The sequence below is a fragment of the Hypanus sabinus genome, unplaced genomic scaffold (assembly GCF_030144855.1).
Source record: "Hypanus sabinus isolate sHypSab1 unplaced genomic scaffold, sHypSab1.hap1 scaffold_317, whole genome shotgun sequence".
Classification (NCBI taxonomy): domain Eukaryota; kingdom Metazoa; phylum Chordata; class Chondrichthyes; order Myliobatiformes; family Dasyatidae; genus Hypanus; species Hypanus sabinus.
Genome location: NW_026781228.1, coordinates 147362 through 161508, shown reverse-complemented (window position 1 = coordinate 161508; position 14147 = coordinate 147362). Strand labels below are relative to the sequence as shown.

The window sequence follows — 14147 nt, the reverse complement described above, 5'->3', positions numbered from 1 at the left end:
GGTTGAGATTCTCGATTGCAGAAAGGTCAATTTTGATGGTATCAGAAAGGATCTGACAAGTGTGGTTTGGGACAGGCTGCTTTCTGGCAAAGGAGTACTTGGTAAGTGGGAGCCTTCAGAAGTGAAATTTTGAGGGTGTAGAGTGTGTATGTGTCTGTCAAAATAAAAGGTGAAAGGTAACTGGTGCAGGGAACCTTGGTTCTCAAGAGATATTGAAGCCCCAGATATTTTGTTCCTCTAAGTGCCTCAGACTGTTGGGTGCTGCCAAGGCTCTTTAATGACTGACTCATTAATCATCATTCTATGTCCTAAACTCATCTGACTTGTTTTTCGGTCTTCTGTTGGTTTCTCAAAGCTTCCCAATTGTTTTTGCTCTTTTGTTTGCTCTCTCTTTGGCTTTTATGTTGGCTTTGGCTCATTTCAGCTTTGGTTGCGTCCTCCTGCCTTTCCAATGCTTCCATTTCTTTGGGATGTATCGATCACTCATCTCCTGAATTGTTCCCAGAAACTCCAGCCATTGCTACTGCGTTGTCACTCCTACCTTTTCCCTTCCATATATATAACCATATAACAATTACAGCACGGAAACAGGCCATCTCGTCCCTTCTAGTCCGTGCCGATGCTAACACTCACATAGTCCCACTGGCCCGCACTCAGCCCATAACCCTCCATTCCTGTCCATATACCTATCCAATTTTACTTTAAATGACAATACCAAACCTGCCTTTACCACTTCTACTGGAAGCTCGTTCCACACTCTCTGAGTAAAGCAATTCCCCCTCGTGTTACCCTTAAACTTTTGCCCCCTAACTCTCAAATCATGTCCTCTTGTTTGAATCTCCTATACTCTCATTGGAAAAAGCCTATCCACATCAACTCAATATATCCCCATTATTTTAAATACCTCTATCAAGTCCCCCCTCAACCTTCTACGCTCCAAAGAATAAAGACCTAACTTGTTCAGCCTTTCCCTGTAACTTAGGTGCTGAAACCCAGGTAACATTCTAGTAAAGCTTCTCTGTACTCTCTCTGTTTTGTTGATATCTTTCCTATAATTCAGTGACCAGAACTGTACACAATACTCCAAATTTGGCCTTACCAATGCCTTGTACAATTTTAACATTACATCCCATTTCCTATACTCAATGCTCTGATTTATAAAGGCCAGCATACCAAAAGCTTTCTTCACCACCCTATCCACATGAGATTCCACCGTCAGGGAACTTGGCACCACTATTCCTAGATCACTCTGTTCTACTGCATTCTTCAATGCCCTACCATTTACTACGTATGTCCTATTTGGATTATTCCTACCAAAATGTAGCACCTTACACTTATCAGCATTAAGCTCCATCAGCCATCATTCAGCCCACTCTTTTAACTGGCCTAAATCTCTCTGCAAGCTTTGAAAACCTACTTCATTATCCACAACGCCACCTACCTTAGTATCATCTGCATATTTACTAATCCAATTTACCACCCCATCATTTTCCAGAATGTTTGTTGTAAAGCTGTGAACAGTAGGCCTGTGTACGTTCCCTGAACATATATCACCAACAAGAACCCATCCTCGGTTCAGCTTCTGTGCAAAGGGTGCTTTGCCATGACCACTGATATCCTTCCTGACCTTGTGTGCTGTGAGGATATCTCTACCAAGGCAAAGTGGGATTTGGCCTGTATCATCTACAGGTGGGATCTGTTTGGCACAACACTTAAGGTTCTAGAGAGCAGCCTCAGGCGTTGGTATTTCTTTCTGACTGTCTGGAATGTCATTACACTCAATTAGTGTTGGAAGTGTAAGAGTAATGTCACCATTCAATGCTTCAATCTGATAATCTCTCTCTCTTCTAGCTGATCTCTCCATTAGGCTACTACAGGTGTTCAAGATGTAGGATGAAGAATCACAATGGATAGCAAACAGATCAGTGAACACTGACCAGGCTAAGGATCTGTTGCTCTGGTCTTTGAGCATAACATACACCTTGAAAGCATTCTCTTGTTGCCCTTTAGGATACTCTTGAACTAGGCGTATCTTCAAACAGGATTTAGTGGCTAGACTGCTGTTACAAACCTTGCGTCCCTCTTAAAAGGGCAAGCAAATCAATCACCTCCTGCTGTGTATGTCTGACCTTAATTTTGAACAGTAGCCAATCATATATACTGTCTCATGGATGTTGGGATATCCTTAGAGGAGGAGGAGCTTAGGAGAACGAAGGTGCCTAATGGCGACTCCTTTGCTGGCATCTTCAGAAACAGCTCTATTTCTATCTTTAATACCTCTATTTTTCCCTTCCAGGGTACTTTTGAAGACCCTGAGCTGGAGTTACACCCTGACTTTGGTTCTTTGCAGGAATTCAACCAGCTGTCAGTGTCACACAACTATATGATATGCCAAGAACAAGGCTTAGAAGACTACCTTGTCTTCAGGGTTCCAGGATTTTGAGGCTCTGGAGGTGGATGGACAATTGTAAGGAACAATGCAATAGGCTGTAAAACATAATTTTCCTGAACTGTATTGAAGAATCATGTAAACATTGTAAAAAGTCTATATAGTTCTGTTCGCAGAGGGTAAGAAAAATTATTGCGTTCCAAAGGTGTCAGCTTGGCTTATCCTTGCCACTATGTTAGAATCTCAATTGCCTGAGCAGACACTTAAGCAATCCTGACATTTCAGAGCGATACGGGGAGAACGCCATAATGCCAGAAGTGCTCTCTTTCAAAACTAAATCTATACTTGCTTTTTCAGGCAAATGTAACAAATGCCATAACCTTTTGTCTAGTGGGAAATCCTTCTCTCTTTCTAAACCAATCTCTGTTCCTCAACCAAAATCACTAACAGATTATCTGCCCTGGTTGTTTTCGTTCCCTACGTTACAACTGACTACATTTCAACAGTACAGTGGATTCCAGTTAATCGGGATATATCAGGACCAGTAAATTTTAACCATATAACAATCACAGCACGGAAACAGGCCATCTTGGCCCTCCTAGTCCGTGCCGAATCGTTAATCTCACCTAGTCCCACCTACCCGCACTCAGCCGATAACCCTCCACTCCTTTCCTGTCCATATACCTATCCAATTTTACCTTAAATGACACAACTGAACTGGCCTCTACTACTTCTACAGGAAGCTCATTCCACACAGCTATCACTCTTTGAGTAAAGAAATACCCCCTCGCGTTTCCCTTAAACTTCTGCCCCCTAACTCTCAAATCATGTCCTCTAGTTTGAATCTCCCCTACTCTCAATGGAAACAGCCTGTTCACGTCAACTCTATCTATCCCTCTCAAAATTTTAAATACCTCGATCAAATCCCCCCTCAACCTTCTACGCTCCAATGAATAGAGACCTAACTTGTTCAACCTTTCTCTGTAACTTAATTGCTGAAACCCAGGTAACATCCTAGTAAATCGCCTCTGCACTCTCTCTAATTTCCAAACAAGTTCGGCCAGCTTCTCTGTCATAGAAACATGTTGAAGTTCAGTATGGAAACAGACTATTTGCCCATCTAGTCAATGCTGAAAGTACATTCAAGCTGTCTAATGCATCTACCTGCACTGGGACCATCGCCCTCCAAACACCTACCATCTAGGCTCCCTTCCAAACTTCTTTGAAACGGTGAATCCGAGCTGGCGTGCACCACTTGTGCTGGCATTTCACTCTGCACTCTCATGGCCAATTCATTGAAGAGATTTTCCACATGTTCCCCATAAATTTTCACCTCCCCACTTACCCATAACCTCTGGTTGTTGTCACACTTAACATCATTTGAAAAGCCTGCTTGAATTTACCCGTTCTATAGCCTTATATTTTGTCTACACTGAAACATAGAAAACCTACATTACGATACATGCCTTTTGGCCCACAAAGCCGGGCCAAACATATCCTTACCTTAGAATTACCTAGGCTTACCCATAGCCCTCTAATTTTCTGAGCTCCATGTATCCATCCAGGACTCTCTTAAAGGACCCTTTCATTTCCGCCTCCACCACCGCCACTGGCAGCCAATTCCACACACTCACCACTCTCTGTGTAAAAAAAAACTAACAAATCTTCAAAGCAAAGAATATTTCCCTTTTTTATGTTTAGAGCCTTTTTTTAGGTGTATAAGATGATGAGGGGCATTGATCGTGTGGATAGTCAGAGGCTTTTTCCCAGGGCTGAAAAAGCTAACACAAGGGGGCATAGTTTTAAAGTGCTTGGAAATGGGTACCGAGGGGATATCGGGTAAGTTTTTCACACCGAGAGTGGTGCATGCATGGAATGTACTGCTAGCAGCGGTGGTAAAGGCGGATAAAATAGGGTTTTTTTTAACAGCTTCTTAGTTAGGAACATGGAGCTTAGAGAAATAGAGGACTATGCACTAGGGAAATTCTACGCAGTTTGTAGAGTACGTTACATGGTTGGCACAACATTGTGGGCTGAATGGCCTGGAATATGCTGTAGACATCTATGCTCTATGTTGAACAGCAAAATAACTTTTCTTCTTTAATTGGTACAGGGTCCACGATTTTAATGCCGCTTTTTCACACTCCCTTAGACGCTTTGTCCATCTCCTGAGTAAATAGAGATGAAAAAATATTTAACATCTCCCCCATCTGCTTTGGTTCCACACATGGATTGCATTCCGGTCTTCCAGAGGACCAACTTTCTGCCTTACAATCCTTTTGCTCTTAATCTGTCTTTGTAATCCCTGAGGATTATCCTTCATTTTTTTTGCGACAACAACCTCATGCTGTTTTTTAGCCATCCTGATTTATTGCTAATGTGTCCTCTTGAGTTTTTTATACTCCATTAGAACCTGCCTGCCTATCCCTGTTATGCAACTCCATTTTGTGCTTCACCAGGGTCTCCATATCTCTTGAAATCCAAGGTTCCCTACAGTTTTTATCTTTACCTTTTATTCTGAGAAGCATATACCCAATTTGTACTTTCAAAATTTCAATTTGAAGGCCTCCCACTGACCAAGCACACCTTTGCCATAAAGCAGCCTGTCCCAGTCCACAGGTGCCAGATACTGGTGTCAGAATTTGAGGTGTTGATCCATCCCTGAACACATCAGCCTTTCCTACGCTGCTCCTTGTATTGAAATATACAGGGCTCAGCATATTCACTGCACCATGCTCAACGTTTTTCATTCCTGACCTTGTCTGAGGTCTGAACAACATCTGTCTCCACAACCCCTCCAATATCTGTTCTGTTATTCAGGCTCCCATTCCCCCTGCAACTTTAGTTTCACAGACCCCACCCACCGTGCAGCACTAGCAAGCTTTACCAGTGGGATATCAGACACATTCTTGTTTTGTTCCCCAAACTCATGAACTTTCTATCTCCCCTTTGGCTTTCCTCTCCCAGTTCAATAACAAGGAGTTGCATACCAGGTACAGGCAGATAGGAACAAATGGGATACTTATGAAGTACAGGAAATTCAAGTGAACATTTATAAAAGAAATAAAAGAAGGCATGAGTTTGCCCCAGCAGACAAGGTGAAGGAAAATCCTCAGGGATTGTGCAAATATGTTAAGAGCAAAAAGATTGCAAGGGAAAATAATGAATCCTCCTAAAGATCAGAAAGGTAATCCATATGAGGGGACAAAATATATGGGGGAAATTTAAAATATTATATTTACATCTATATTTACTCAGGTGATGGACACAGCATCTAAAGAAGTGAGGCAAAGCAGCATCAACTTCATGGACCCTGGACAGATTACAGAAGTGGAGGTGTTTGCTCTCTGTGAAAAAAAAGACAACAAACAAACAAACTAACAAACTACTATACTTCTAGCAAATCCTCAAAGCAATGTATAATTTCCTTGTTTATGTTTGGAGCCTTTTTTAGGTGGATAAGATGAAGAGGGACATTGATCGTGTGGACAGCCAGAGGTTTTTTTGTTTCCCCAGGGCTGAAATAACTAACACGAGGGGGCATAGTTTTAAGGTGCTTGGAAATGGGTACCGAGGGGATGTCAGGGGTAAGTTTTTCACACCAAGAGTGGTGCATGCATGGAAGGCCCTGCTAGCAGCGGTGGTAAAGGCGGATAAAATAGGGTTTTTTAACAGCCTCTTAGTTAGGAACGTGGAGCTCAGAGAAATAGAGGGCTATGCACTAGGGAAATTCTACGCAGTTTGCAGAGTACGTTACATGGTCGGCACAACATTGTTGGCCGAATGGCCTGGAACATACTGTAGATACCTATGCTGTATGTTGAACAGCAAAATAACTTTTCTTCTTGGTAGAGGGTCCACCATTTTAATGCTGCTTTTTCACACTCCCTTAGACCCTTTGTCCATCTCCTGAGCAAATAGAGATGAAAAAATATTTAACATCTCCCCCATCTGCTTTGGTTCCACACATGGATTGCATTCCGGTCTCCCAGAGGACCAACTTTGTGCCTTGCAATCCTTTTGCTCTTAATCTGTCTCTGGAATCCCTGAGGATTATCCTTCATCTTTTCTGCAACAACAACCTCATGCTGTTTTTTAGCCATCCTGCTTTATTGTCCTCTTGAGTTTTTTATGCTCCATTAGAACCTGCCTGCCTGCCTATCCCTGTTATGCAACTCCATTTTGTGCTTCACCAGGGTCTCCATATCTCTTGAAATCCAAGGTTCCCTACAATTTCTATCTTTACCTTTTATTCTGAGAAGCACATACCCACTTTGTACTTTCAAAATTTCACTTTGAAGGCCTCCCACTGACCAAGCACACCTTTGCCATAAAGCAGCCTGTCCCAGTCCACAGTTGCAAGATCCTAGTGTTGTTATTCCAGGTGTTGATCCATGCCCTGAACACATCCACCTGTCCTACGGTGTTCCTTGTATTGAAATATACAGGGCTCAGCATATTCACTGCACCATGCTCACCGTTGTTCATTCCTGACCTTGTCTGAGGTCTGAACAACATCTGTCTCCAAAACCCCTCCAATATCTGTTCTGTTATTCCACCTGCAATTTTAGTTTACCCCCCCCCCCCCCAATGCCCCACCTCCCACCATGCAGCTCTGTCACTCCTTTGGCTTTCATCTCCGAGATCAATAAAAAGGAGGTGCATACCAGGTACAGGCAGATAGGAACAAATGGGATACGTATGAAGTACAGGAAATTCAAGTGAACACTTATGAAAGAAATAAAAGAAGACAAGGGTTGCCCCAGCAGACAAGGTGAAGGAGAATCCTCAGGGATTCTGCAGATATGTTAAGAGCAAAAAGATTGCAAGGAAAAAAAAAATTAATCCTCTGCAGGATCAGAATGGTAATCCATATGAGGAGACAAAGTAGATGGGGAAGATTTTTTCTGCATTTGTATTTACTCAGGGGATGGACACAGAGTCTGTAGAAGTGAGGCAAATCAACATCAACTTCATGGACCCTGTACAGATTACAGAGGTGGAGGTGTTTGCCGTCGGAAGGCAAATTACCATGGATAAATCCCCAGGGCCTGACAAGTTGTTCCCTGGGACCCTGCGGAAGACAAGTGCAGAAATTTTTGGGGCCCAAGCACAGATATTGAAATCGTCCTTAGTAACCGGTGAGGCACTGGAAAATTGGAGGACAGCCAATATTGTACCACTGTTCAAGAAAGGCTCTGAAAATAAACTAGGAAATTGTATGCTGGTGAGCTTGACATCAGTAGGGGGAAAGTTATTGGAACATATGTGCAGGAACCAGATATATAAGTATTTGGATAGATGTGGACTGATGAAGGATAGGGAGCATGTCTTTGTGCATGGTAGGTCATGTCTAACCAATAATAGAGTTTCTTGAGGAAGTTATCAGGAAAGTAGATGAAGACAAGGCACTGGATGTTGTCTACATGGACTTTAGCAAGGCACTTAACAATGTCTCATATGGGAGGTTGGTCAAGAAGGTTCAGTCACTCAGCATTCAAGATGAGATAGTAAATTGGATGAGACACTGTCTTTGGGAGAATCCAGAGTGTGGTAGCAGATGGTTGCCTGTCTGACTGGAAGCCTGTGACTAGTGGTTGCCACAGGGATCAGCGATGGATCTGTTGTTGTTTGTCATCTGTATCAGTAATCTGGATGAAAGTGTGTTTAACTGGATCAGCAAATTTGTGGTTGAAACCAAGACTGGGGATTCAGCGGACTGCGAGGAAGACTATCATGGCTTGCAGTGCAAACTGGACCAGCTGGAAAGATGGTTTGAGAAATGGAAAATGGAATTTAATGCAGACAAGTGTGAGGTGTTTCACTTTGGTAGGACCTACCAGGGTGGGTCTTACACAGTGACTGGTCGGGCACTGAGGAGTGTTGTAGAAGAAAGGGATTTGGGAATACAGGTCTATATCTCACTGAAAGTGGTGTCACAGTTCGATAGGGATGGAATGAAAGATTTCGTCACATTGGCCTTCATAAACCGACGTACTGAGTACAGGAGATGGACGTTATGTTGACTTTGTACAAGACATTGGTGAGGCCTAGTTTGGAGTATTGTGTGCGGTTTTGGTCACCAACCTACAGGAAAGATGTAAAAGAAGTTGAAAGAGTTCAGAGAAAATTCACAAGGATGCTGCCAGGTCTGGAGGACTTGGGTTGTAACGAGAGATTGATCAGGTCAGTACTTTATTCCTTGGAATGTAGAAGATTAAGGGGAAATTTGATGGAGGTATACCACAATTATGAGGGTTAAAGACAGGGTAAATTCAAGCTGGCTTTTTCCACTGTGATGGGGTGGGACTAAAACCAGAGGCCATGGGTTAAGGGTGCAAGGTGAAACATTAAGGGGGACATGAGGGGAAACTTCTTCATGCAGACTATCATTCAGGTGAGGAATGAACAGACAGCCCAACAGGTGCATGCGAGCTTATTTTCAACATCTAAGAGGTTTGTGTAGGTACCTGGATGGTAGGTGTACGGGGAAAGACAGTTTAAAACTAGATGGGCCAAAGGGCCTGCTTCTGTGTTGTACTTTTCCCTGTCTATGACAAGAACCTTAAATAATAATAACATTCACTCAAATTCCTTTTAACAGATGTGCAGCCCAACCATATATCTGAGTAGGTGATATTTACATGGTGTTAAAACTGTGGCACTTTAAATTAACAGTACATAAAAGAAAATCCCAGCTGCACGTTAACAAAGGCTATTTGTGTGAGTGTTTCAGTTACTGTGGGACCAGGCCCCCATGCAGCTCAGTGGGAACAGGGAATAATACCAGTGGAGAGAGTCAACTGAGCCAGGTCACAGATTGGAGATGGCTGAAATGCCCCATTCTTAGAGACAGGAAGAGCATCAGGGAATTTGATGGTAATTCCAGATACCAGCACTGTGTCCAGTCAGAAGATGATTTCTCTCTCCAACTTCGGTTGAAACTCACTGTAACAGATCACATGTGAGCTACTGAAGTGATCTCATATGTAATGTTGTCTATCATCCATTGATGGTTTTTGTAAATCTTTCTACAGGTTAGAAATTTGAAGGAATTTGTCTACGGGAATCTCAAACACAGCACACCAGTTTTGCTGTCTCTGTCCAGATATTTAAGAAGTGGAGCAAGGGATTCATTCAACCAGCCTTGCTGCTCAGATTATGGGAAGGGATTCATTCTGACCGACTGATTCTAAAAAAGGGGAGAGGACGTTCTCCTGCTCAGACAGTGGAAATGGATTCAGTTGGTCATTTCAACTGAAGGTACATCAGTAAGTTCACACTGGAAAAGGCCATTCACCTGTTCTGTGTGTGAGAAGAGATTCAGTCGGTCTTTCCACTTGTGGACACACCAGTCAGTTCACACTGGGCAGAGGCCGGTCTTCTGCTGAATTTCTGGGGAAGGATTCACTCGATCATCTGACCTAATGGCTCATCAGCAAGTTCACACCGGGGAGCGGCCATTCACTTGCTCAGACTGTGGGAAGGGATTCACTTTCTCGTCTAAACTGAAGATACATCAGCGAGTTCACACTGGAGAGAGGCCATTCACCTGCTCAGACTGTGGGAAGGGATTCACTGAGTCATCTGGACTAGTGGTACACCTGCGAGTTCACACAGGGGAGAGACCGTTCACCTGCTCAGACTGTGGGAAGAGATTTACTCAGTCATTGGATTTCCAGGTACATCACCGAGTTCATACGGGGGAGAAACCATTCACCTGTTCTGACTGTGGGAAGGGATTCCATGGATCATCTGACCTTAATAGACACCAGCGATTTCACACTGGGGAGAAGCCGATCACTTGCCCAGTCTGTGGGAAAGGTTTCACTCAGTCATCCGACTTACAAAGTCACAAACGAGTTCACACTGGGGAGAAGCCGTTCACCTGCTCAGACTGTGGGAAGAGATTCACTCAATCATCCCACCTACAGAGTCACCAGAGAGTTCACACTGGGGAGAGGCCGTTCACCTGTAGTAAATGTGGGAAGGGTTTCACTCAGTTATCTAACCTTATGACACACTACCGGGTTCACACTAGGAGAAACTTTCAATAAGCTGCATGCTGGATATTTGTCCATCACCGTTGCTGAATACAATTTTGATAGTGACTGTCAGTGCTGAACTCTGCAATTATTGCTGCTGCTCACCACACCCAGTTCTGCACCCTGGTCACTGGGTGACTGGGAGGAGTTTTTTTCTGATGCATATTCACCTTTAATGGGACTGGAGTTTAATATTCTGCATCTGAGACAAATAAATCAGTTCTATTTTGAACTTCGTCATCGGTACTTAGTGAATTTATAACATACCTAATGTACGGTAGAGAGTTAACTAAGGCCAGTTGATCCTGCCAATGATTCAGTTCCATGACGGTCCTTTTGAATCCTCCCCTGTTCCCCTCTCGATCTCTCCATGGTGACGGGTTCCAAACTGTCACCACTCTGTGGGTGAAGAGGTTTCCCTTGAATTTCCTACAGACTGAAGAAGTCGAGCTGACTGCAGTTCTGTCTGGGATGTTCTTCACCCTTCAAATCTCTGGGCTGATGGAGAATGACATTGGTAGTTAATCTCCTTATGCACAGCTCAATTCCACATTATGGGTCATTTTCCCTGCTTCTAAAAGGTTGTTATAAAACACCACTGTCCTCTAAATACTGAAAGCAGAATGGGAAACCATCAGCTGGATGTGCAATGTAGCTTAGTTAGAAACCAGAGGCAGGTCTGCACAGGGCAGAGTTTGGGGCTCTGGACAATGTTTGGGGTAAGAACATATGATGAGAAGGGAATCAGCAGTGGGACATGGCTGCAACAGAGTGGAAACATTTGGAAGCTGATTGACAGAGAAAACCTTTTGTTTGTCTGACTGATGACACAAGCAATGCCTGTGGTGAGGTGCTCCACTGGTTCAGGAACGTGAATGTTGGGAATGTTTTTATTGATTGAAGGAGCTGTTCCTGCTTGTTTATCCTGTAATATATTAGCCAGGTGGTTATTATGGATTGTCCTATCTGAAATAATGTTTTGATTATCGTATAATTTGTAAAATTTTGACTCTAAAACTGGATCAGGCTTGAATTTATGGTGTCTTTATGAAGTGATGGAGACTCTTAAAGCAAGATTTTGTTGAATGTTATTTGCCAAGATTGAATTAAACTGCTGCAGGATCCTGGAATGTCTTGGATTGTGTCTGGTTTCTCTTGGCAATTTCTGCACTTACTACCCTGTTTGTATTTTATGTATTGTTGATTTTTTTTAATGTCAACCAGCTTTTCCTGTAATTCCTTCGGATTCTGGGTTGTGGTCTCTAACTCTGAGTCGGGCACTCGATGTTTCTTTGTCAACACCTTGTCTGCTCAGATCACAGGGATGGCTTCCATGAGGGGCTTACACAGGTTAACGTTTTTCCACAGAGCGATTTTTCTAAGATAGCCTCTCATTTAAGTTTGCTGCTCTGTACTTCATATCATAATTACATCTAATATCATAATGACCAAAAGAATAACAGCAGAATTGGGTCCTCTGTCTGATCAAGTCTGCTCGGCCATTTCAATTATGGCTGATCTTTTTTTGTATTCTCCTCAACCCCAGTTCCCAGCCATCTCCCCGTAATCATTGATGCCATGCCAAGTCAAGGATCTAACAATCTCTGCCTTAAACACACCCAACGACATGGCTTCAGCAGTTGCATGAGGCAACAAGTTCCACCGATTTACCACCCTCTGGCTAAAGAAATTTCTCTGCATCACTGTTTTGAATGGACTTCCCCCTATCCTGATGATGTGCCCTCTTCCTAACTGGAAGACCATAATCTGTGGATTGGTGAGAATATCTCCTCGCTGACGATCAACACTGGCACTCCTCAGGGGTGTGCATTTAGCCCACTGCACTATTCTCCGTATGCACATGACTGTGTGGCTAGGCATAGCTCAAACAACATCTACAAATTTTCTGATGATACAACCATTGTTGTTAGAATCTCAGGTGGTGATGCGAGGGCGTACAGGAGTGAGATATGCCAACTAGTGGAGTGGTGTCACAGTCAAAACCTAGCACTCAACATCAGTAAGACGCAAGAGCTGATTGTGAACTTGAGGAAGGGTAAGACGAAGAAAGACATTCCAATCCTCACAGAGAGATCAGAAGTGGAGAGAGTTAGTATTATTTTTTCCCTCGAATGATAACCTCTACATGCGAAACTCATTCTCATTTGCTCATCATACACTGTTATTATTGCAAAATATTTCCCTACAGCTGGAAAATTGGCTGCAATTTCTAATTGTGGAGAACACTCCCTCGTATTCCAAGTATCACTCCAGAAATGATTTGCTTTCTAAATGGGCCATCCACAATGAGTGCAGAGCTACTCTCGATAGTGCGGGGAAGAGAGCCATACACCAGATTGGGAATCTGAATCAGAGAACCAGATTGGGAATCTGATCCAATTTCTCAGCCAGGGAATGAATGAGAAAGATTCAAATGTGTTGGCAATTCAACATAACACATTTTTGTTTCCGGTTCGGTGAGGTTTTATTACTGTCCTGGTCAGAGCCCGACTAAAATGTTTTATAATCACAGACATTTTATCGGCCTGTGGTGCTGTAGGCCTTTGAACTTGTCTCCATCTGTTTGCATTCGGATCTGATGCTCCTGCTCTTTGAGACAGTGATTATAACTTTCTATACATTTATTGATATTTTATTAACATTCCTGAAGCTGAAATGGTCTGAATTGGTAAAGAGTGACAGCTTCTGTGTTATTTTGAGGTGCACCACCGTTGTGAAGTGATGTGTTATTACAGTGTGTTTCTCGTTCGTATAAAATCCACCCCTATTAGGAGCAGAAAATCAGACGTAATACTTGTTTGTGTTTATTTTTGGGGTGAATTAGAAATTCTGATTAGAGTTGATTTGCTTCCTTTCACATGATCTCCGACAACGGAATCTCTGAAAACATAAAAGGTGTGAATTACTTCTGAATGATTCATTCATTCGTGCGTCTCCATCCATTTCAAATTTTCAAATATATATTTTAAACATAACTAGTTCAGCAGATGCTGAAAGCCAAATGTGTGTGTGTGTGTGTGTGTGGTGAGAGAGAGAGAGAGAGAGAGAGAGAGAGAGAGAGAGAGAGAGAGAGAGAGAGAGAGAGAGAGAGAGAGAGAGAGAGAGAGAGAGAGAGAGAGAGAGAGAGAGAGAACGAACGCACGCTGGAGGACGTCAGCAGGGCGGGCAGCTTTTATGGAAATTGATAAACGGTTGACGTATCCGGCTAAGACCTTTTTCAGGTCTGGAGAGTAAGGGGGGAGATGCCAGAATAAGATGGCGTGAGGAGGGGAAAGGTGATAGAGGAAACCAGGTGAAAGGTGAAGGGCTGGAGCGGAAGGAATCTGATAAGAGTGGACAGTGGAGTACAGGAAAAAACAGAAGCAGTTAGGAAGTGATAGGCAGCTGAAAATAGGCATGAACCCAGAGAGGTGAACAGAAGAAGATGGGAGAGGGAGGGATATTTTTTGATCGGCATTCATAACACCAGGTTGGAGACTACCTAGACGGAAAATATGTTGTCGCTGCCCCGTCTTGAGGCAAGCCTCAGCACGGCACAAGAGGAAGCAATGGACTGAAAATGTCGGATTGGAAATGGGAATCAGAATTAAAATGTTGGGACGCTGGGAAGCACCGCTTTTCACGCTGCCGCGATGGTGCTCGAGAAAATGAGGTTCCGTTTATCACTGGTCTCACCAATGTAGAGAAGGCCG

At 43.2% G+C, this 14147-nt stretch overlaps 1 protein-coding gene across 1 annotated transcript; it reads left to right on the top strand.

Annotated features, from left to right (window-relative positions):
* Positions 1-5676: 5676 nt before the first annotated feature.
* Positions 5677-12344, top strand: LOC132388406 (zinc finger protein 239-like). Its single transcript, XM_059960755.1, has 2 exons — positions 5677-5725; positions 9427-12344. The coding sequence occupies exon 2, from the start codon at positions 9817-9819 to the stop codon at positions 10444-10446; it is 630 nt and encodes a 209-aa protein (XP_059816738.1). The 5' UTR covers positions 5677-5725; positions 9427-9816; the 3' UTR covers positions 10447-12344.
* The last annotated feature ends 1803 nt before the right edge of the window (positions 12345-14147 follow it).

Bases quoted from the DNA above. Each gene is read 5' to 3' on its own strand.
- LOC132388406 (XM_059960755.1), top strand. From the start codon at position 9,817: ATGGCTCATCAGCAAGTTCACACCGGGGAGCGGCCATTCACTTGCTCA.